This window comes from Sceloporus occidentalis, unplaced genomic scaffold (genome assembly GCF_023333645.1).
Source record: "Sceloporus occidentalis isolate IW3139 unplaced genomic scaffold, rSceOcc1.0.p SCAF_1, whole genome shotgun sequence".
Taxonomy (NCBI): domain Eukaryota; kingdom Metazoa; phylum Chordata; class Lepidosauria; order Squamata; family Phrynosomatidae; genus Sceloporus; species Sceloporus occidentalis.
This window is the reverse complement of record NW_028316981.1, coordinates 223,010,350-223,034,148: the sequence shown is the minus strand read 5'-3', so window position 1 is coordinate 223,034,148 and position 23,799 is coordinate 223,010,350. Positions and strand designations below refer to the sequence as shown.

At 40.6% G+C, this 23,799-nt stretch overlaps 1 protein-coding gene across 1 annotated transcript in view; it reads left to right on the top strand.

The window, feature by feature from the left end:
• The window catches only part of LOC149323540 (ovostatin-like), a 55,220-nt gene that overhangs the window by 16,735 nt on the left and 14,686 nt on the right, over positions 1-23,799 (top strand). Inside the window, exons 7-23 of the mRNA XM_089511471.1 lie at positions 1,680-1,764; positions 3,106-3,223; positions 3,550-3,679; positions 3,837-3,946; positions 5,865-6,023; positions 6,285-6,515; positions 9,092-9,146; positions 10,116-10,264; positions 14,447-14,596; positions 16,480-16,650; positions 18,578-18,692; positions 19,330-19,426; positions 19,998-20,226; positions 20,659-20,785; positions 21,527-21,618; positions 21,914-21,965; positions 23,127-23,210. Coding sequence (XP_089367597.1) covers positions 1,680-1,764; positions 3,106-3,223; positions 3,550-3,679; positions 3,837-3,946; positions 5,865-6,023; positions 6,285-6,515; positions 9,092-9,146; positions 10,116-10,264; positions 14,447-14,596; positions 16,480-16,650; positions 18,578-18,692; positions 19,330-19,426; positions 19,998-20,226; positions 20,659-20,785; positions 21,527-21,618; positions 21,914-21,965; positions 23,127-23,210 — 2,154 coding nt within the window. The remainder of the gene's footprint in view (positions 1-1,679; positions 1,765-3,105; positions 3,224-3,549; positions 3,680-3,836; positions 3,947-5,864; positions 6,024-6,284; positions 6,516-9,091; positions 9,147-10,115; positions 10,265-14,446; positions 14,597-16,479; positions 16,651-18,577; positions 18,693-19,329; positions 19,427-19,997; positions 20,227-20,658; positions 20,786-21,526; positions 21,619-21,913; positions 21,966-23,126; positions 23,211-23,799) is intronic.

The following is a 23,799-nucleotide window of genomic DNA, read 5'->3' as shown; positions in this document are numbered from 1 at the left end:
TCACACTAAGAAAGTTGTGAACATCAGTGTCACTCTGATTCTCTCTTCCTCACATTAATGTGGGATTGAGAAATGGGGTGATACACTGGCTTCATGTGCCCTTGCTGACATTTTTATGGTCCTGCTTCCATTCCCCACAGGATAGAATCATAGCATTGGAAGAGACCGCAAGGGCCATCCAGTCCAACCCCTGCCATGCAGGAAGTCTAAATCAAAGCTTCCCCTACAGACAGCCATCCAGTCTCTATTTAAAAACCTCCAAAGAAGGAGATTCCACTATACTCCGAGGGCATTTGATCCACTGTTGAACAGCCCTTACTGTCAGGAAGTTCCTTCTAATGTTGAGGTGGAATCTCTTTTCCTGGAGCTTGCATCCATTGTTCCGGGTCCTAGTCTCTGGAGCAGCAAAAAACAAGCTTGCTCCCTCCTCAATATGACATCCCCTTCAAGTATTTAAACAGAACTATAATATCACCTCTTAACCTTCTCTTCGCCAAGCTGTAGGATGGACAGCTCCGATCCTTGAATATTACAAATATATCTGAATAGCTCAAATATATTATAAAACTAGAAGCCAATATCATTAATCTGATTTGATTATGTTACTCTTTATGAATTATATTTTTGTGTTACCAGAATTAGGGATGGAAAAATATTCACCGTTATTCATTTTTTGGTTGAAAGTTGGGTTTTCCGGCACTAATAGTAGCAAAAACTGCAATTTTCTCCTAGTATTTACACATCCCAAAGGACATTATTCTGTGCAGAAATACACATGGGTTTTGTCTGAGAGAACTGTGAGGGTTAACATGTGTACGCCCATGGTTTCCATTAGAGTGTGCATGTGTTTGTGTATGCAAGATTGTTTTATTTTGTGCAAAAGAAGCACAGAATAAACAAAAATGTATACTGAAAAGAGCAATCTTGTACAAAATGAGAGAGAGATATTGGTCTGTTGTGAAGGGTGCTGTATTCTGTCTAAAATGTTTCTTGTGCAACATTGCTGTTTTCTATCCCAGAAAACAACATTCTTGCACAAAAAGTACATATGGCTACCTGGAAACAATGAGCACAAAATCCCACAATTCCTATGCAAAAACAGGGTACATGTACAGTGGTACCCCGGGATACGAATTGATCGCGTTACGAAATTTCCGGGGTACGAAAAAGTTAGATTGGAAAAAACTGTTCCGGGTAACGAAAGATTTTTCGGGTTACGAAATTCATTTCGGCGCGTTTCGGCGCGAAATTCAAATGCGAAGCGCGGCTAGCGGCTTTCCAGCGCTAACGGAAAGCCTTTTCGGGTTGCAAAATGTATCGGGTTACGAACGGCGCCGCGGAACGAATTAATTTCGTAACCCGAGGTAGCACTGTATTTCTGGGCAGACTAATGTCCAAAAACTCTTCAAGAGGCTTAAATACTGGGTGAGAACTACACAGAAATATTTGTTTTCTGTACAGCGGAGAAAAAAATTGTGGAAATCATTCGCCCTCATTTGTGAGAATAAAACAATTGAATTAGGTTTCAGTAAATTATTCATTTTCTCTGTGTCATTTTTCCCACCCAATAATCATCATGGTGGAAGTATTTCCTCCAAGTAGAGCTCCGTTTCCTGTTGCACTTCCAATCTGCTATTTGACCAAGCTAAATGATTTTAACATTTGACATTTCCCCCCAGTGTTGCCAACATTTGAGGTGAACCTCAAAGCACCACAGAGGGTCTCTGCCTTTGATGAAGAATTAAAAGTAGAAATGTGTGCTCGGTAAGTCTTGAAGCCAGGTAAAATGCCTGTGGTAACATCTTTTTAACACCTAAATTTCAAAAAAGTGATAAGGTTTTGTCCCACTAACACAGTGGAAATGGGGAAATGTAATTGCAAAGGTGTTCTTGTTGTAAAGTTGGGGAACTGAGGCTGGACAATGTTTTCTGATCTAGAAATTATTCTAACTTGTACCTTAGATGGAATGTAGGAAGAAACATTGGGAGTTAGTTGGGGAGGAAACATTGTCAGATCATGACCCCACTGTTTTGATGTGAATGTCAACTTGTTCCCCAAAAATGACTTGAAGAAGTCTCTTAAAGCACCCTGGAGATATTCCTGAGCCACATTCCTGGGCCATGTTTCACTCTATCTCAGAGGATCCCCAAAACAAAATAAGCACAGGTCTCTTTGATAATGGTCCAAAACACACTGCAGAAATAATCCTGGGAACTGTAGTTTTGTGAGACGTTTAGCCTTCTCTGTCAGAGAGCTCTGGTGCCACAACAAACTACAGTTCCCAGGTGGTCTCAAACTGGATTATTTCTGCAGTGTGTTTTGGACCAATGTCTTGAATGAATTTTGGACTCTTGACTTCTGCAGGTAGGAGTATAGCTACTGGGTGGTGGTGGTGGGGGAAATAAGAGCATTGCCCCAGTAAGAAACCTGCCTCCCAATGACATTTTCAATCCCCAAATTGCTTACATCATAGTAATTTAAAATAGCAGATGAGCAGTTAGAAATAGAGTGGAGAAAGCCAAAGAAAAAAGGCCAGCAGTGACCAAACGAATGCAAACTTAGTGAATTGCAATGTTCTAGGTATGAATGGTTTTCATCACCTCGCTCTCTGCAATGCTAGAACATTGGGACTGATGGAAAGTTTCACAGGTGGGCAGAATTCCTATTTGGGGTGGCAATGTTCTTAATTCACCACCATTAACCTCACCTCCCACCCCGACATATTACACAACCGTTACAGGGAAAGTATGGATCCATTCTAAGCATTGTCAGATCTTTGTGGAGCAGAACCTCCTGGACTTTCATAATCTCTAGGGTCGCCTGAGCCTTCTAGGGCTGTGTCCACACTGCAGAGATATTCCAGGTTGACACCACTTTAAATGCTCAATGCTATGCAGTTTTAGGAATTGCAGTTTGGTGGGGCAGAAGGCTAAATGCCTCCCAAAATGAAAGTTCTCAGAATCCCATAGCATTGATCCATAGTAGTAAAAGTAATGTCTACCTTGATTATTTCTGTAGTGTGAATGCAGCTGTATGTGACTTGAAAGCTGCTCTGAATTTTTCCATCCCTCAATTAATTTAGTTTGTTTGTTGCTATCTTCTCAGGTATACCTATGGCCAACCTGTCCAGGGAAAAGCCCAGCTCAGAGTGTGTAGACAACGCTATTTCCATCCAAGGTGTGATGGAGATTCCAATGGGATTTGTGAGGTTGTTAATGCAGAGGTATGACTGTGAAAGAGGAACTATTTTTTTCTCCTATAACTTTGGTAATCGGAACAGCTGTAGAGGTTCTGAGTGAGAAAAAGTAAAACAAGCTGGTCTGCCTTCTAAGTCTTATCTGAAACCTTCCACTCAACCTCTGTCCCTCCTATTTTTGCACAGAGAAACACAGACACATGCAAGCATGCAGACCTCTGAGATAATAATTTCATGCATTTTATGAAGAGACTTTCGCCCATAAAGGCTGAGGTCACGATAATGTATTTTGGGGTAGGGTGTTGGCTGGTTTTACTACAACAGACTTATCACAGTTCTCTTTCCCTTTTCAGCTGGGCAAAGATGGTTGCGTTTCTGAAATGATCAGTACCAAAGCCTTCCTCCTTTATACAAACCTGGGTGTGACTCGCCATTTCTTCGTGTCCCTCCAGGTAGAAGGAGTTGTCACAGAGAAAGGAACAGGTACTCATTATATCGCCAGGAAATACTTATAACATACTGCTGGCCTGAAAACAAGTCCCTCAGAGTGTTTTCTGCAGCACTACAGGACTCTTCATGACTGGGGTGGTTTTTTAAACATATAAATGGATTTTTACAGGTGCTTCTGTTTATTTCACAGGTGTCCAGATTTCCAGCTCTAGCTATATCTCTGTTTACCAAGCAACAAAATCTGTAGCCTTTGAGAACGTTGCTCAATACTATAGAAGACAGATTCCTTTCACTGGAACGGTAGGAAATGGGAATACATACTCTGGGGCTATACAGACTGCCCCTAAGAGGCTGGATAGGGGCTGCAGCAACCTCATGCCGTGGCTGTGACCTGGGCTTTGGAGGGTGCCATATCTGTGGCAGCGCAGCTATATGGTGCCCCTTCAGCACTGCGTCATCTGGATGCAGCACCAGAGATGCATCATGATGTCGTGAGCCATCTGGAGCAATGCACGGCATCTTGGCATCCTAGGGGGGCTGAGTCGGGCGAGCGTTGTCAGGATGCTCTGCCCCCAGGCTGGCACTTTGTGCCAGTCTGTACAGGGCCTTACTAAAGAATGAAACCTTGCAGATGTCCTATTCTGGAAACACTCATGACACAGAGAAGTAGCACCTAAAATAACAGTAGAAATGTTGTTCATTGTATGAAGAAATAGATATCCTATACACCATCAGCCTGATATAATTTACCAGGTTTGGACAGTACATGTTTTTTTATTTCTTCATCCCTGAACCCATTTTTATTTCTCAGTTGTGTATTATGTGGTCCTCTTTCTTGCTTCCCCTCCTTTCCCTTCTCTGTCTCTTCATTCTTTTGTTAGTTCCCCTTCCTTTCCATTTCTTTACTTCCATACTTTTCCTATTTGCCTGCCTGCCTGCCTGCCTGTCTCCTTTACAGCTGTTATTGTTATCACTTGACCTTTGTATGAAAGACCAAAAGACAACCAGTTTTACTCTCCACAGAGCAGGCCTGATCCTTTTGGAGTGGCATATTGGAGCGGCAGGCATGCGACCCAAGTTGGTAGATTGCTGCTGCTGACATGGCACTGTCTAGGATGGTTCTAATTCTATTGAATGGATAGTTGGTAGGCAACTATGTGGCTGCTGTAATCAGGCAGTGCATCAATGCAAGCTGGCCCTTGTTTCACAATGTCCATCTAACCATATTGCCATGCCTGCTCCTCCCAACTCCCTTTCCCTCAGCAATCTCCTCTTCCTTTTCAGCTAAACTTACTTGGGCCCAAGTCAATACCTGGCCTTCCAGTGTAGCTTTATGTAAAAAATGCTTGACGAATTCTATCTCGGTGAATTCTGTTATGAATTGACCTGCATAGACCTTAGTTGCCCCCTGGCTTTTGCAATTTTTCTGATGGAGTTCTTGACCCCCAAAACACTCAAAGTTCATTTTAAAAAGAGATGTTTGAGAGAAAATACATTGTGTGTGATACTGGGTTTTTTGTTTTGGGGGGTGGGGAGGGCACAATGAAGCAGATTGTTACCCAAATGCCATGGTCCCAGAAGGGCACTCACAATTATTATTCAATGGGTGAATTTTAGTAGATCAGTTGAAAGCAGCATGAGGGCTCAGGTAACTTCAAGTGAGGATCTAGCTTGTGTATACCAGCTCTGAAAAGTAGAACTCCAGAGTGCAATATTCAAAGGACTATCACTCCCAGAGGGAAGTATTTTTGGATTTCTGTTCACTTGTAAGGAAAAGGTCCCTTGCTTCAATCAGGGATTGCTCCAATCAGGGATTAAGGAATTATGGAGATTCTGATCTTGTTTAATCCATGCTTAGCTACATGCTCTTGTGCATCCTCATGCTGAGCCTCCCTGATCCCCAAACATGGACCCAGATCTCCTTATATGGTATATCTGTTTTCCACACTGGGGATGCCCTCACAGCTACATGCCTTAAGACAATCTTTTTATATCAACTTAATATCAGAAAAGTCTGTGGGTTTTTTTTTAAAGGTGGATGGATCTTGGGATAAAATAATAGAGATTGACAAGAGAGTATATGTAAATGTGACATTGACTGAAACAGACTGATCCATCCACAAGGGCCTTTTGCAAAGTCCTTCCGATCCCAATGCCAAGCACTGTCTCTGAATATATTTCCTTAATGTTTTTGCTTTTCCCCACTTCTTTTTCTTAGCTGAAACTGAGAGATGAGGATGGCTTGCCGCTTGCCAATGGACTTCTCTTTCTAGAATTCGATGGGGTGGTTGTAGCTAACTACACCACAGATGAGAATGGTACTGCTCTGTTTTCCATCGACACCTCTGATCTCTTCGAGCCTCGCTACAAGTTGAGAGTAAGTCCCAAAACTTGAAAAAAGGGAGTAGCCAAGGTGAATAGAGATATGATCAAGGAAACATCTTTCTTTGTTTGGTATCTTATCAGGGTCAGACCCCCCCATGCCTGGTACTGTTATTCCTCATAGGCTGTACACCACAGCCCTGTCATGGAAACACCTGAGGGTATGATCAAGCCGCTTATTTTGAAAAATGATTTGTCTACCTGCCTCATTCACTAACCTCTAGGATATTTTTCCTTTCCACCCTTCTCTTAACAGGCATACTATCAACCAGATCAGTGCACTGACTATGGCTGGTTGGAAACAAACCAGCCAGAAGCCATTTACCACATCCAGCGCTTCTTCTCCCGGAGTGGCAGCTTTGTGAAAATAGAGCCTGTGCTGGAAGAACTGCCATGTAGCCAGCAAAGGCCAGTCACTGTGCACTTTATCCTGAGCAAAGATCAATATGAGGATGTCCAGACTACCAATGTTAACTTCCATTATATTGTAAGTATAAGAAGGCAATATATTGTTAATGTTTTAAGCCTTATTAAATATCGTATAAGTAATAAATTCCTGTAGCTTTAAAAATCCAGTCAGTGCTTTACAAAGGACTGGGAGCTTGAGGAGTGTGCAAGAACAGACTAACTCTTGTATAATTAATAATGTGTTGTTGTTGTTTGCCTTCAAGTCATTTCTGATTTATGGTGACTCTAGGGCAAACCTATTACGGGGTTTTCTTGGCATGTTTCTTCAGAGGGGCATTGCCATTGTCATCCTCTGAGGCTGAGAGAGTGTGACTTGGCCAGTGTCACCCAGTGAGTTTTAATGGCTGACCTGGGATTCAAACCCTGGTCTCCTGAGTCATAGTCCAGTGCTTAAACCACTACACTACACTGGATTATAATCTATAATACCAAGTAATATACAGTCGGCCCTCCTGATCCACAGATTTTTTATGCAGAGTCTCAAGCATCCATGGTTTGGAAATTTTCCAGAAAGATATAAATTCCAAAAAGCAAACCCACTGTATTTAATGGCACTTCAGTATCCACAGAGTTTGGTATCCACGGGGGATCCTGGAACCAAACCCCAGTGGATAACAAGGGCCCACTGTATTAAGCTCGCATATTTATTAGTATTGTACACACAATAATATGCTATGCTTGTAAGAATCACTTAGAATTTAACAGATCCAAGCTAAAAGAAAGGTGAGGCAGGAGAAGGAAAATTCAGGTAAATTGAAGTTACAAAATGGCCAAGCACATTGGCCATTGACAGAGTTATTGCTAGGAAGGGAAGAGCCTTATATTTGCTTTGTCTCGGTCAGGTTGATGGAGACTTGCTTTCAAGCAGAAAGTCAGAGTACAAATACTTTAAATGAACTAGTGAAAGGAAGGGAGATTGCCCTTGGGGTGTCTAAATATTCCCAGTGCTGTACTGGAGACATAACTACTAGCTGCGAGCATACTGAGCAGGACTTAAATGCATTTGCACTGCTGGGTGGAAAGATGTGGCTAGAATACTGGGAGTGTCATGTTGCAAAACATCAGAGGGGAGCATGGGCAGTGCTCTGTGACATCCTGAGACACAAGATGTCTAAGTAGGAAAGAGAGGACCCCAGGCTGAGAATCTGTTCCTGAATGTGTCTACGATTCACAACTGCTTTGTGACCATAACATATTCTCCAAAATGTAGGATTTTAGCATTCATATGCAACAATATGTATGAATTTGAGAGCTGGACAGTTAAGAAAGCAGATAAGAAGGGAAACAATTCATTTGAGATGTGGTGCTGGAGATGAGTGCTAAGGATACCCTGGACAGCCAAGAAGTCAAACAAATGAGTCCTAGAACAGATCAAACCAGAAATCTTCCTGGAAACCAAGATGATGAAACTGAGGCTGTCATACTTTGGTCACATCATGAGAAGGCATGGCTCACTAGAAAAAACAATAATGCTAGGAAAGATGGAGGGAAGTAGAAAGAGAGGAAGACCACATACTAGATTTTTATTTATTTAATTTGTATGCCACCTTTATCCCAGAAGGGACCATCTATCTATGGACAGACTCTATTAAAGAAGTCATGGGTATGAATTTATAGGACCTAAGCAGAGCAGTGGAAAATAAGTAATCTTGGAGATGTCTCATCCACAGGATTGCTGTGGATTGAGATCAACTTGAGAACAGTTGACAATGACAAATGTTGAGTTGATGTAATGGGCTCTCCTGCTTTTGAGTAGAAGAGTGAACTCCCAAAGACTATCTAGCTGCCAGTGCCACCTCCACTACTTCATCCCACATGATTCAGTAACCAAATGGGAGTAACTGAGGGGTTTAACTTGCTTTTTTTCACCTCTGACTCTGCAGAGACTTTGACTCCCACTCCTATGTGAGATGAAAATCCTGTATGCATATGCATGCATACACCGAGCAAAGGCATATGAAGAGAACACAAAAAAGAGAAAATCATTAAAGAAAAGCTTTTGTTTTAAGCAAGCAATCTTACATTAGCAAAAGAGTATCTTGTACATGTCCTTCATGTATTACTTAGGAGCAGTTCCAAAACCCGTTTAAGTCATATTCTGCTGAGGTTAGCGTAAATATAAGTCACAATCCAACTAGTTGAACTTTCCTATTCTATTCACGATACAGATGGTAGGTCTTGGACAGTAATGGGAAGCTGGACCCCTTGGTCCACCCTACGACCAAGCTTCACTAGGGAAGGTGAGGCCGGCAGCACCCCCCACATCTCCCCATCAGTCCCAAAGTCTTAGTCTCCTTGTCTCTCTCTTCATGCCTTGTGGCACCTTGAGTTTTATAATCTCTTTCTTGGAAGCATCTTGAAGCTTCCACACTTCTCACCAAGGTTTTCATCCTCTAGGGCAGTTGTCTCATGATCTCTGTTGCTCCCCTATGATGTTGATCTCATCATTGACCCTTTGTTTACCTGGAGAAGAGAATATACCCCTTAGCTGTGTGGTCCAGATGGGACAGCCCATTATCACACATGGCAAAACAAACAATTTACTTTTAGCTACTACATGTCTATGTTTGTTTTTCTTTCTTTCTTTACATGCAGCTGATGAACAAAGGCAAAATTATTGATTGCAACACACAGCAAGTGAGAATTACACGTAAGTGTTTTGGTTTCTGTGCTAGAGAATGGTAAAATGAAGGAGTAAATTGCTCAGTATAAGCAATATACTATTGGTGACCACAGTGATTCAGTGGTTAAGACATTGATTCTGTCAATTGCAATAGTGGCAGGTTGGCAGGTCAAGGACCAAGTGCCACGTGAGATTGTCGCTAGTCCCAGCTTCTGCCAACCTAGCAGTTTGAAAGCATGTAAAAGTGGAAGTAGATAAATAGGTGGGAAGATAACAGTGTCCTGGGCAGTAATGCTGGCCACATAACCCACAGAGTAGTCTTTCCCAAAGCTGGTTCTTCAGCTTAGTAATGGAGATGAGCATCACCCCCTATAGTTGGACATGACTTGACAACCTGGTCAATGGGGAAACCTTTACCTTTATATTCTTCAAAGAAAAAGCAACCACCAGGCTTGAAAGTCACCTTTATCTTGCTAAATTCAAGTCACAGAGTAACTATTTGTTATGTAACCTAGCTCTAAGAATGAAGTTAAGAATTAGAGATACCATTCATTTTGAACTTGAATCAAAATTTCAGAGTGAATTCAGGGACATGTCCTCCTTGGGTAGAGCAATTTACAAGGAAAGACAGGGTTTTAGTAAGACTAATTTGTCTCCTGCACATTCATCATTATAACAGTTATAAATTGATTTTCATAGCATACTGTATATTCAGTTTTTGCTGTAGTGTGAAAGGCAGGATTTTGTTATGTGGGTATCTTTGCTGATAAGGAAATTTGTGGTTTTGAAGGACCATCCAAGTTTCAAATAATCTTGCATATCAGTTGGTCCCTTCTGAGGCTGGGGCACAAAAACTGAGGTCCATAGTCACATATATATCATCTCAGGCTGGCTTCAGCTTTATTTTCTCCTAGGCAATGACTTTACTAGCTAATTAGATTTGCTTGATGAATTCTGTTGTCTCCACCCTTTAATTCCACATTTTTCCCCACACAGCTGGGAAATATAGCACATTCTCAATCACACTGAATGTTGATCAGAGGCTGGCCCCAAGAGCTAGACTCCTGGTTTACTCCTTGCAGCCCAATGGTGACCTGATTGCTGATAGTATTTCTTTGGAAGTTGAAAAGTGTTTCAAAAATAAGGTAAGAGCTGGTCAGCACATGACTCTGAATGAAGCATGTTGCTCTTCATAATTTCATGCTCAAAGTGGCTCACAATGATAAGGAGCTGTTACCTAAATTGAAAGGGGTCCCAAGAGGGCCACTCATATATTCAATGAGGAACTTAATTTAGCTCAATAATTTAGCGGTGAGAGGGCCAGGATAACTGTAGCCGGGACAGAAGCCTATTTTTACCAATTCAAAAGAAACTAGAACTCCAGAGTACTCAGTTTTATTATTTGAACAGTAAGAGGGATGTCAACATTCACACGAAGCACTTACACACACACACACACACACACACGGACTAAGAAATAAAAGGTAGGAGTGGACAGCAAATTAAAGGATTGCAATGGGCAAGTCTTATCAGTTCCAGAAGCCAAGATCCAATCTCAGGGAAGGCTGGGAGTTGAAAGTAACTCAGACTCCTTGCCATGTGGCACAGACAGCAGTAGTGAATGATCAAGCTTGAATCTGACATAATTTCTGCCTTATTCTAAATGGGACAAAACTGGGAGTGCCTAATCAGGGGTGTTTATGGGTCAATTTGACTCGAGGCCGTTTGAGTTGATTTTCCAAGAATCCCAAAAACTATGAGACTCCCATCTGGTTGGTGGTTTTAATGTCAGAATTACAAAAGGAATGGATCTCGTCCGGCACGCCATTTCATAAAGTGGGAGCGGCTGCAGAAAATGCTAATACTCCAGAGGACAGGATCAAAATTCAAAATGACCTGAATAGACTAGAAAGCTGGGCCAAAGCTAACAAAATGAAATTTATCACGGAGAAATGTAAGGTACTGTACTTAGGATGGAAAAATGAAATGCACAGATATAGGATGGGGGACACTTGGCTGAACAAGACTGCGTGTGAAAGGGATCTGGGAGTCCAAGTAGACCACAAGTTGAACATGAGTCAACAGTGTAATGCGGCAGCTAAAAAGGCCAATGCAACTTTAGACTGCATCAATAAAAGTATAAGTATAGTGTCTAGAACAGTGATGGCAAACCTATGGCACGCGCACCAGAGGTGGCACTCAGGGCTCTCTCTGTGGGAACACATGCTGTTGCCCTAGCGCAGAGTGTGCCAGAGTTTCTTACTAGAAAGCCAGAGGGACGTGGCACTTTGCAATAAATGAGTGGGGTCTGGGTTGCAGTTTGGGCACTCGGTCTGTAAAAGGTTCACCATCACTGGTCTAGAAGTAATAGTGCCACTGTATTCTGCTTTGGTCAGGCCCCACCTAGAATATTGTATCCAGTCCTGGGCACCCTAATTCAAAAAGGACATTGAGAAACTGGAGTGTGTCCAAAGGAGGGCGACTAAAATGGTGAAGGGTCTGGAAACCATGTCCTATGAAGAATGACTTAGGGAGCTGAGGATGTTTAGCCTGGAGAAGAGAAGGTTAAGAGGTGATATGATAGCCCTGTTTAAGTATTTGAAGAGATGTCTCATTGAGGAGGGAGCAAGCTTGTTTTCTGCTGCTCCAGAGAACAGGACCCGGAACAATGGATGCAAGCTGCAGGAAAAGAGATTCCAACTCAACATTAGGAGGAACTTCCTGACAGTAAGAGATGTTCGACAGTGGAAGACACTTCCTCAGATTGTAGTGGAGTCTCCTTCTTTAGAGGTCTTCATGCAGGGGCTGGATGGACATCTGTCAGGGATTCTTGGATTTAGATTTCCTTCATGGCAGAGGGTTGGACTGGATGGTCCTTGAGGTCTCTTCCAACTCTAGGAGTCTATGATTCTATGTCCTCTGGGATGCTACCATTAATCTGGTCTTTAAGGGCTGTAGTAAATTTCTCCCAGAGGACCTGAGTGTACGAGGTGGATTATATGGAAGCAGGTGATCCCTTAGATAGGTTGGGTTCAAGCCATGTAGGTCTTTAAAGGTGATAACCAACACCTTGTACTGTGCCCAAGAGATTGGCTTGCTGCTTTAGGCTAACATACTTCTTTGTCTTTGACTTTCAAGAGGAATGAATATGGCAGGGGGTTGGGAAGCAGCAATCCTCACAGCCATTATGTGATATGGGCTCTCAGGTCTATGCGAGCAGTAATCAGAAATTCATTTAAAGGTTATCATGACCTTTCTAGGTTCGTGCTTTTTGGCTTTCTGTAACTGCTATTATAACAAAATATTTGTACCTCAAAATAATGCAGAGTATGCAGGGTGTGGTAACAGAGCATAAACAGAATGCTAATAATGACTTCTTGAAAATAGGATGAATGAATGGTAGTGCTTGAGAAGATAATATGAGTTTATCCTGTGATCTGATCATGAAAGCCTGGGAAACTACCAAATACTACAGAAATTGTGTTGCTTTTAATCTGCATATCATCACATGCTTAAGGACTTTGAGTCAGGCTTTGACAGGGATTGGTTGTGCTTGGTGTCACAGAACAGGAGAGTTATAAGGGCCCAGGCAGAAAAATATAGTTGTCTGGCAAAGGAGACAGCAGAGGAGTGAGAAATTGCAAGTGAAGGTGAAATGGTAAGTCTAGGAAATGAATTGGGGTAAAGTCCAAAGAGAAATATGTCAATCCTGAGAGTAGAACAAAAGCTAGGAGACAGCGGGAGGAAAGAGGTGCATGTGGCCACCAGCTAGACAGCTGAAGAAGTCCAGAGTTCATCCACACTAATTTGAAATGTACGATAACATCCAAAGTCCTCAAAACAGTGGAGTAGTCATGTTGGCCATATAGCAAAGTATACATTGGCCATATAGCAAAGTATACATAACAAGGTACAATAACATCTAAAATCCTCAGAACAGTGATACCTTTAATCTGAAAACCAATATACACAAAATACATGTAGCAAGCTATTGAATGTTCAATGGCTTCTTCATCAGGCAAAGCTGTTAAGAATCATGCAAGAAAAAAGAATTATAAAATAATGGTGTTAGTCACAGGATTGCATTTTCTCAAGGTGTTGTTGGTGTTCACTGGAGAGGTATCTATGCAAGCAGGTCCCTCCTCCTTCTGACCATGTGGCACTGGGAACAATGCATTCCAAAGTCCAAGAGATAAATGCTGCTTCTGAATATGTTTCATTAATCTGAAACATGTGTCTTTCTGTGTGTGTACCTTCAGGTCATTTGTTGACTTATGGTGACCCCATGAATGTTATGGATTTTCTGAAGAGTTTATCACACGAGGGATAAATGGAAGTATAAACGGTGATTAACCTGTGATAATACTGCAATTGCATTAATGGTTTTAACATGGCAAGGTCATGTTCAAAGCACTATTATCTCATGAATAATGCATGATAATCCCACAATTGCACAAATGGTTTTCACAGAACGTCAAGATGAAACATGATTAAAATGCCATTATCCCGTGAATAACAAGACAAGAAACAGCAGCAAATCATTCATGGATTACTTTTTGCTGTTTATTGCCTGTTATTCACGGCATAATGGTTCTTGTGTTAATCTCATTTTAATCACATTTTAATGTCAATTGCACGATTTTCATGGGTTAATCACTGTTTGAACTCCTTAGGCAAGGAGGTGCTTGCTAATTCCTTCATCTCAAGTATTGCAAGTTTCTTCCTCCAAAATATAGCCTGCAGCACCTGGTATTTGTTGGCAGTCTCCCATCCAGGTACTAATGAGAGCTGACCCTGCTTAGCTTCCAAGTTCAGGCAGGATCCAGTGCCTTTAGGATATCCAGTCAAATATTTGGCTGTAGGTCTAACTTGCTCTTCATGGTTTTTGATACAGGATTCAAAATTTTCAGTTTCCGAAGGGCATTACGCATTCCTTTAAAGAACCAGAAATTTATTATTTCAAAGAAAAGAAGCTATTAAATGATTTGGGTGATCTGCTTATCTTTGCATAGTTTAAAATTCTTTTCAGACAAATGTGCTATTAGTGGGGTCCATTCACTACCCCCCCCCCAAAAAAAAACCTCCTTTATAGGGAGTAAAATCCCACTACGTAGTGAACTATGATAGTACTTGTGGAGGTGTTATATAAGCTTTACAGTAGCTGCTGTTTTCCTGAGATTAAGCAGAGTGCTGGAGAAAAGAAACTATGTAATACTTATCATCCCATAGTAGACTGAACAGCTATGTGTGAGGACTCTACAAATGAGAAACGAGTCCTTCTGAGATGGTTTTGTGGAAAGAGATTTGAAATCTCTGTTCAATTCCAGGTCAGCCTGCAGTTCTCTGAGAAAGAGGCATTGCCAGCTTCGAGTGTCAGCCTCTTCCTTGAAGCTACCAGCAATTCCTTCTGTGCCTTGCGAGCCGTGGATAAGAGTGTGTTGCTTCTGAGGCCTGGAGAAGATCTGTCTCCTGACCGTGTAAGTCTTAAAATATTCACTGTCCCTTGAACCCAGAGCCATGCAGATGGAACTATGACAGTTAAAGTGGAATCATAGTGCTATAACTGTATAATGGGAAAGGGCCCTTTGATGGTACAGTGGATAGAACAGGAGGAAAGCCACAAGGAGCAAGAGGAGGTCTATTGCTTCCTTCAACTATATCAAAAGAAGAAGAAACTAGATTAATTCTGGATCCACAGATGCAACTGCAAATCCCCCCATCTTACTCACGGTCAATGAAGGGCAAGAGAATTTATCAGACAAACAATTCCATTTTGAGGGGATAAAACTTGGGCCCCATCCAGACAGGCCAAAATAAAGCTGCTTCAGTCACTTTGGAGGTATGCTGTTTAAATGATGCATGTGTCCTAAGAGTCCAGAAACCACGCCAAAGCCACACTCCAGTCCTAAGGATTGGAGCACAGCTTTAGCACAGCTTCCAGACTCTTAGGATGCATGCATCATTTAAACAGCATACCTCCAAAGTGACCCGAAGCTGCTTTATTTTGGCCTGTCTGTATGGGGCCTTGGTATTTAAAGAAAGATTCAACAGTGCAATACCATTAGCACAGTGGCAAAACAATCACAAATTTTCAAAATGTAATAATTTAAAAGAAAATTACTTTAAAACATTTTCCAGGTGGTATATAACACCTACAAAATTGGCAAAGATCCGGAAGAGAAGGGGGGAAACTCTTGAAAATGTAAGGGAAAATTAGGCATACTATATCAAACGTGGTGTCAGTGTAAGGTAGCAAATAAGTTCTGGAAAGATATACACGGAATAATGAAGAACATAATGCAAAAGAATCTATCTTTAGTTCCAGTTATTCCTGTTAAATATAACAGATGCTGTAAACGACAATTTAAACCAGGAAGAGAAAAATATATTAATATATACGATAACAGCTGCACGCATTGTATATGCAAGAACTGGAAAAGTAAAAAAAACAACAACCTACAATTGATGAATGGAGAATAAAACTACATGAATTAACAATTATGGATAACCTTTCTATGATGGCTAATGGGAAAGCATTACAACAGTCCGAAAAGAAATGGGGGGAAATATCAAAGTTATGGCTTAATGAAGGAGAAGAGACATAAAAAAGCCTTGACTACCAGGTTATGTGTCCTTCTCCTTATTTTATTGGATAAAAAATAAATAAATACAGGTTACATAAACACATAAAACAAAGCTAAGGAAATTAGTATTATAAGAGGACTCAACAGATATGTAAAATATAAGTTAATTTAAAGAAGTTATATGTGGTCAAAAGAGTTAAATGTTTGTTAAAGAAGAAATAAAACTTAGGCCTGTTACAGACTGTCAAAATAAAGCTGCTTCGGGTCTCTTTGGAGGTATGCTATTTAAATGATTCATGGGTCCTAAGAATCCGGAAGCTGCACCAAAGCTGCACTCCAGTGCTTAGGAATGGAATGTGGCTTCGGTGCGACCTCCGGACTCTTAGGACCCATGCATCATTTAAATAGCATACCTCCAAAGAGACCCGAAGCAGCTTTATTTTGGCAGTCTGTAACAGACCATTGAGAAGTTGAAAGATATAGTCCCAACCAAACTGTGAACTAAGTGTTGATTTATATGAGGTATTCTGGCTCAGTTAGATACTGATTAAAAAAAAAAGATTTATGTATTTTCAACTAAATTTTTTGAAAAAATAATAAACAGGAAAAAGGGGGGAAAAGAAACATTCTGCCTTTTATGTTCCTCTGAACAGAGTTACTGTATATCCATCTTGAAATATAAATGTAGCATGACCTTTATAGTATAACATACATATTTATAACTCTTCAGTGTCTTCCCATTTTTTCAAGTAGTGCATTGTCCCCCTTTTCAACAGGTGTACAACCAGATGCCTTATCTAGAACTTTTTGGTTATTATTACATGGGACTGGACCTTGAAGATGACTCTAAAGAACCATGCATTGAGCTGAAAAATACATTTTTTGATGGCATGTACTATGTCCCTGTGAATGTTACCAATGATGGAAATGCCTATGATGTTTTCCAGGTATGTTTGTCTACCTACATGGGGCCTGACACTATGGCACCTTCTTTTTGTTTCCTTTGTGAACAGCATGTTTGCTGTCAGAAGCCCTAATGAAACATAGGAAGCAGAGTGAGAATGTTTTCTCATTTGCATGTTACTAAAATAACGACTGCGGAGAACTTACATAAATTCAAAATAGACAATGAGGGCATAGAAATAGTAAAAGAGTTCCTATACCTTGGATCAAACATTAATCAGAATGGGGACTGCAGTCAAGCAATCAGAAGAAGACTAAGAATGGGAGGACAGCTTTGAAAGAAAAAGATGAAAGCATGAAAGTTAGAATAGTAGTAGGAATTGTATTCACTGTTATCATGTATGGATGTGAGAGTTAAGAAAATGGACAAAAGGAAAATACTGTGGACAGCAAAAAGAACAAACAAATGGGTCCTAGAGCAGATCAACACTGAAATTTCCTCGGAGGCAAAGATGACTGAACTGAGGCTGTCATACTTTGGCCGCATCATGAGAAGGCATGACTCATTAGAAAAGACCACCATGTTGGGAAAGGTGGAGGGAAGTAGAAAGAGAGAAAGCCCACATGCTAGATGGATGGACTCAATTAAGGAGGTCAGGAGTATGAATCTGCTAGAGCTTAGAAGAATAGTGGATGATAGGGAGTCTTGAAGATTTCTCATCCACATCAGTTGAAATCAACTTGAGGGTGGTTAATAACAAAAGGGACCACAGCTAACAAAAAAGGTTCTGTGATATGGCTATTAACCAAATTAGGGTGGAATATGTTGGTGAGCAGTCAGCTTCTATTTCACATATATACATAAGGTTTTAATGGTTTTTAATAGAAAAAAATGGTTAAGCTTTGTTGTTCAGCTTGTCATGTAAATTTATTGTTCATGGCCATGGGCCATTACAGTTCACTGCACAGAGATATAAAACACAAAGCACATCTAATAGCATAAATTAGCACACAAGAATCCGGAAGCTGTACCAAAAGCTGCACTCCGGTGCTTAGGAATGGAGTGTGGCTTTGGTGTGAACTCTGGACTCTTAGGACCCATGCATCATTTAAACAGCATACCTCCAAAGAGACCCGAAGCAGCTTTATTTTGGCAGTCTGTAACAGGCCTAAGTCATTTATTCAAAGGCATAGCCATGCTAGTCTGGAAAATCCATTTGCAAAGGGATGTTGCAGCACCTTTGAGACTAACTGAAAGAGAAGTTGGTAGCATGAGCTTTCGAAGACTTAAGCCTACTTCCTCAGATGTCATTATGATCATCTACCAACAACCAATAGTTGGTAGATACATTAAGTAAATACCAAGTATTCTCAGTAAAATTATGTTGAAGGAGTGAATGGATCTGGAAAGTGCAATAGTGAAGTAGGGGAGTGTTGTTTTGAAATGGAGTTCTAGCAGGAGATGTGTTCTTATAACACCAATGGATACCGCAAGACCTGGTTGAACATGTGAGGGTAGGAATATCTGGAACCAAAGGGGATGCAGCCAGTGACATAGCTGGTGGAAAGGAGAAGACAGAGCTGCTTGAAGGAAGCCTCTTCCTTCCAACCTAAGTCTTTTGCAGTCTCTGTAGCCCAGCTTGCACCTCCCTTTTCCACCCGCCCCGCCCCCAAATTGTTCACTGTGCACTTTCTCAATTAGTTATGAATGCTATTTTGTATGGCGTATGTCTTTTGTTTCTTAAGAGCAATTTATCATAGTCACTAATTTAAGATCCACTGAGAGGTTGCATAAAATCTTGTGCTACTCCTGAAAAATAATTTATGTGTAACTGGAAAAGAAGGAGTGTCTGACCTCCCTAAATGCCTAGTCAGAATGCAAGAAGGTGTGCCAAATCAGGTAGCTAACCATTTCTTGCGAAGTTTGTGTCTGCCAGTAAAGAAAAAAACATTTTATCTATCCATTTGCAGAGCATGGGTCTCAAGGTTTTCATCAACTCCACACTACAGAAGCCGGTTGTATGCCAAAGTGACTTTGAATGCAAGAAAATTTCCTCTGATGATGAGCCTGGTGTTGGTGGTCTTGGTAGGTATCAAGGTGATGAGTTAATTAGAATTGACTAAAGATGGCAAGAATAGGAGCAGCATAGCACCCAAACAGGTATATTCCTTTAGCAATAGAATAGAATAGATGGCTAAGCTGGGTTACACAGGTCTACCTGGAACTCCCAACACAGCATTTCTAGAACACATCAAGCAAGATCAACCACAGGAGGCCCCTTGTTGATGGTTTTAACAGTTGAGGGCAATTTTAACATCTGGAGAAGCTGAAGATCTCAGCTGGAGATCTCTTCAGTAGAAGAGCTGAACTGAAGATCCCTTCAGTTGATTTCCTATACTGATGTAAAAAGCACACTTAGGCCTCCTAAGGACTGGAGTGTGGCTTTAGCCCGGCTTCCAGACTCTTAGGATACATGCATCAAACAGAATACTTACAAAGTGACCTGAAGCAGCTTTATTTTGGCCTGTCTGTATGGGCTATTTGTTTCCAAAAGGAAACAGCTGGCAATAGGTTTTACAACATTCATGCTTGATGCAGTTTAATGCAACACTCCGTACATTCTGGGCTTAGCATTCAGTGTTCTTGAGTAAATATTAACCTTTTCCAATTGCACTTCTTGAGTTTACAGGCTTTATTATGACTTTGCTCTGCTTTCCTATAGCAAAGGAAGTTGCTTATGCCGGATCTGCTGACAGCGTGGTGGAGACCATGAGATCCAACTTCCCTGAAACCTGGATATGGGATATTCTTCCAGTCGAGTGAGTCTTTCACCTGCTGTTCATTACTTTTAGTATCCCATTCAAGGAATACCTATTTTGCTTCCTGTCTCCACAAAAACCATGCAAAGGATTGTATGTACAGTGCTGTGTAAATTTACAGCGCTTTATAAATAAAAGTTAATGATAATAATAATATCAACAACAAAACTGTTTTTATTGTTAATATTGTCTCTCAGTCTTATTTACCTGGAAAATTAGTTTTACAGCAATAACTTCCTTATTATTTTTATTTGCTAGTTTTATTTTTATGTATTTATGGGACTTGTTAAGAAAAATCCTCAAATGCCTAGACTTTTCTTAAGTGCTATTCTAGAATTAATAAAGTTAAATCAAATAAACTTGAAAGTGCTGGTCATAGCAGTAGTGGCTTTCAGGGGCAAATCCATTCAACATATTTTATTTTGAGAGATATGTTGCAATATCATTACTAGGGGGCTCTTATCCTATCTCCTCTGATATATGGTTAAATGGATGATCTTTGTAATACAGTTCAACCCTGGGAGCAAATGGCCTCAGAAGACCTCTACATTTACCTTCTTTTCTGTTTTAGTTCTAGTGGGAAGGCCACTCTCTCATACACTGTACCTGACACTATCACTGAATGGGAAGCCAGTGTGTTTTGTCTGGAAGAAAAGGATGGCTTTGGCATGTCAAGGCCTGCCTCTCTGAGAGCTTTCCAGCCATTCTTTGTTGGTGTGACACTACCCTACTCCACTATCCAAAAGGAAGAGTTCCTTCTTAAAGCCAATGTCTACAATTACCTGAACTACTGCATTGAGGTACAGTATGTTCTACTATCTCCAGCTGCCACTGTTACAACACACATATTGTATTATTACTATATTTTATGACTTACAAGTAGGGTTCCGAGGTGTCCCATTTTCTAGAGGATATCCCATATTGAAATCTAGCCCTTGTACTGGGCCATATGGGATGCCACAAATCCCATATTTCTTGATATGTTTAAGGTAGGCAACAACTGCATTCACCTCTGCTCTGGTGCCACAACAAACTACAATTCCCAGAATTCCATAGCATTGAGCCATGGCAGTAAAAATGGTGTCAAACCAAATTATTTTTGCAGAGTGGATGCATCCTAGGAAAGGTAACAAAGACCTAATCCTAGTCAAGCTAGCAGTACTAGAGCAGAGGTATGAATTGGCATTGTGGCACTACCTTACTTACATTCCTCTTGGTCCTTTGCCTCTCAGGTAACTGTTGCGCTAGAAGAGTCTGCGGATTTCAAAGCAGAAAGTCTGTCATCAGAGAACAATCTCACAAGCCTGTGTGCAAATGAAACAAAATCCCATACCTGGAGAATTATTCCTCAGCGGCTGGGTAATCATCTTCATTCTCCTCTTGTAACATTTGTATTGCTGCCCCTGTATAGGTTCTCTCAAACAGTGTGTCTCAAACAGGTCTCTTATTGGATTTCAACTCCGAGGACCCCCAACTAGCATGAAGAACTCCAGGGATCCTAGGAGCTGGAAGTCCACTGACATGTCCAGCCTCTCTGGTTGAGAACCACTGCACTAACATTTCTTTTCTAAAATACTACTTCACCTTAGGAACAAACACTCTTCTTCATGTTAAATGAGAGATGGAATGAGAATCCCTTATTTGCTTTGAACAAAATTGATTTTTTTAAAAATGGTAACATATTAGCTAGCTTTTCATTAGAAATACCTGAAGTGGTGTATAAATGATTTGTGCTTTGCCTAGAACATGCAAGTTAAAATGGAAGGTGTTCTTGTTTATTTTACTTCTATATCTTTGGGCCTGAACAGACAAACCAAAATAGAGCTGCTTTGGGTCACTTTGAAAGTATGTCGTTTAAATGACACATGCATCTAAAGAGGCCAGAAGCTGCACCAAAGCTGCGCTCCAGTCCTTACAACTGGAGCGTGGCTTTGGCGCGGCTTCTGGCCTCTTAGGATGCATGCATCATTTAAACAGCACACCTCCAAAGTGACCCAAAGCAACTTTTATTTTGGCTGTCTGTTTGGGCCCATAGCTTTGCAAACTGCTACTTTGGCAAAAGGCTTGCTTTTTTTATGTGCATTCTGGATCTTGTTTCAGGCACCTTGAACGTCACCGTCACTGCTGAAGCCAAAGCAGGCGAGCGAACAGTGGGACGAAGGGACACAATCATCCTGCCACTCTTGGTTGAGGTAATTTGAAAAGGCATTACTGGGATCTGCAAGAGATGAAAATAATAGTTTATGAACTAGTAGTAGTGTTACATTAGTTTGCATGTCTCTGTGAAGAGGATGCCCCCTTATATTTATAGACACAGATGGGAAGAAGAGCAAGGGTGTACTGTCAATATATAAGTACATGTATGACTTTCTCATCTATTCTGCATTACATGTTAGTGGCTTCCATTTTGTTAGTGTTGAGTTATTATGTATTTTCATAACTGTGATTCATACAACCTTACCCATCTTTCCCTTTTCTGCCCTTCAGCCTGAAGGCATCAAAAAGGAGGTGACCCAGAGCAGTCTTATTTGTACAAAAGGTAAAGAAAATTTTGCAAGTTATAATAAGTGAATATGCCAGTTTTCTGCACTTGTTCCAAGACTTTAACATCCATTGATTGGTTTTATATGAAACCTCTGGACGTGCCAACTGTCAAATACTGGTTTATTCCATTAGGATTCTCTATTACCTTGTTTTCTTTGTGTTTATGTCATTAATTTACACAGCACAACAGACATTAAACAATATAAAATCCCATTAAATTCAGTAAACAGTGTAAACCAAATACAGCTTTAACAAAGCTAAGCTGATGTTTATAATTTATGCCTTTCCTTAGAAATATACCAATTTATGACTATAAGTAGTTCCACAAGAAACCATGGTTGGGGAATTCATAGATGAATTCTGATTTGAGTGGTTAACAAATGGGTGCAAGATGGTGGTGGTGGTGGTGGTGGTGGTGATGATGATTTCATTGAAGTTCTGGTAAATTACTTTCTACAAAGATATCAGTCGCCACTGTAAAGTCTTTTCTATTGCCCCAAGGACAGCTTCAATTTTATTGTTGACATAATTGGCTACCCTTTTTATGTTAACAGAGAGAGAGAGAGAGAGAAGTGCTGTAAATAAATCTTAATACAATTGCATGTTCTCTTTTACCTGGAAAGGTGATATACAATTATTATTATTATTATTATTATTATTATTATTATTATTATTATTATTGCTATTGAGCATAAGAAACTGACCTGCCACAATGCAATGGCTTAGACATCTTTGCATGTTCTTGTCTTTAATGCTGATCACATATCATTTGTTGTTTTGTGCCTTCAAGTCATTTCTGACCTACAGCATGGGGTTTCCTTAGCCAAATTTCTTTACCATTGCCTTCCCAAAGGCTGAGAGTGTGCCACTTGTCCAAGGTCTCTCAATGGGTTTCATGGTCAAGCAGGGAACTGAACCCTCCAGTCGCAGTCCAACATTCAAACCACTATGTTATGCTGGCTCTCATTGGACACCAGATGCCCACTGGGTATTCAGCATCAGAATATTGGAAACACATTCATCTCACCTCTACCACTAACCCTTTCCAGTTTTCGTATCTGTATTCAAATAGCTTGCCGGAGGGACATTTTGTTCTTATATAAAGAATTTTGAAAGCGTGACCACGGTCCCATTATTTATTTCTATCACTCCAAAGGTACACCCATCTCTGAGCCAATAACCTTGAACTTACCTGAAAATCTGGTGGAAGGCTCAGCTAGAGCTGTAGTTTCTGTCCTTGGTAAGTTTTCAAAATTTTGAATTTTCTCCTTACTTGTATTTTATTTATCTAAGATTTTTGTGAGACTTCATAATAATGCAGTGGTAGGTTTTTTGCCAAAGAAAATTGCCTACACAGTGTGCAGAGAATAGCAAAAGGTGTTTCTTTTGTTCCTCTTGGTCTTTCTAACTTGAAAGCCTCCATCTGCTCTGGGCTCAACCTGAAGATTTAGGTTACAATAAGCCAGTAATTAATTTTGGATGTGATAATCTACTTGCTGGTCTCAGCAGAGCAGTTTGCAACGATGCATTAATGGCATTTGCCATAGTAAATGTAAAAGATTCACTCCGTATTTGGGTCTAAGTATAAATGTGTCTGTTTAAAAGACACTACACTCCTCCACTTCAGCCTCTTATAGTGCAAAAAAAGTATGTAAATAGTCTGTCTAGTAACAAGGGAGAATAAATTCTGCCTACATAGATGAAGTGATAATCCATTTGTTTCATAATCCAACATGTGCGGACGCTAAAGATTGCAAGATATAGCCGTGTTAGTCTGTAGAATCAGTATGTGGAGAGATCTTGTAGCACCTTTGAAACTAATTGAAAGA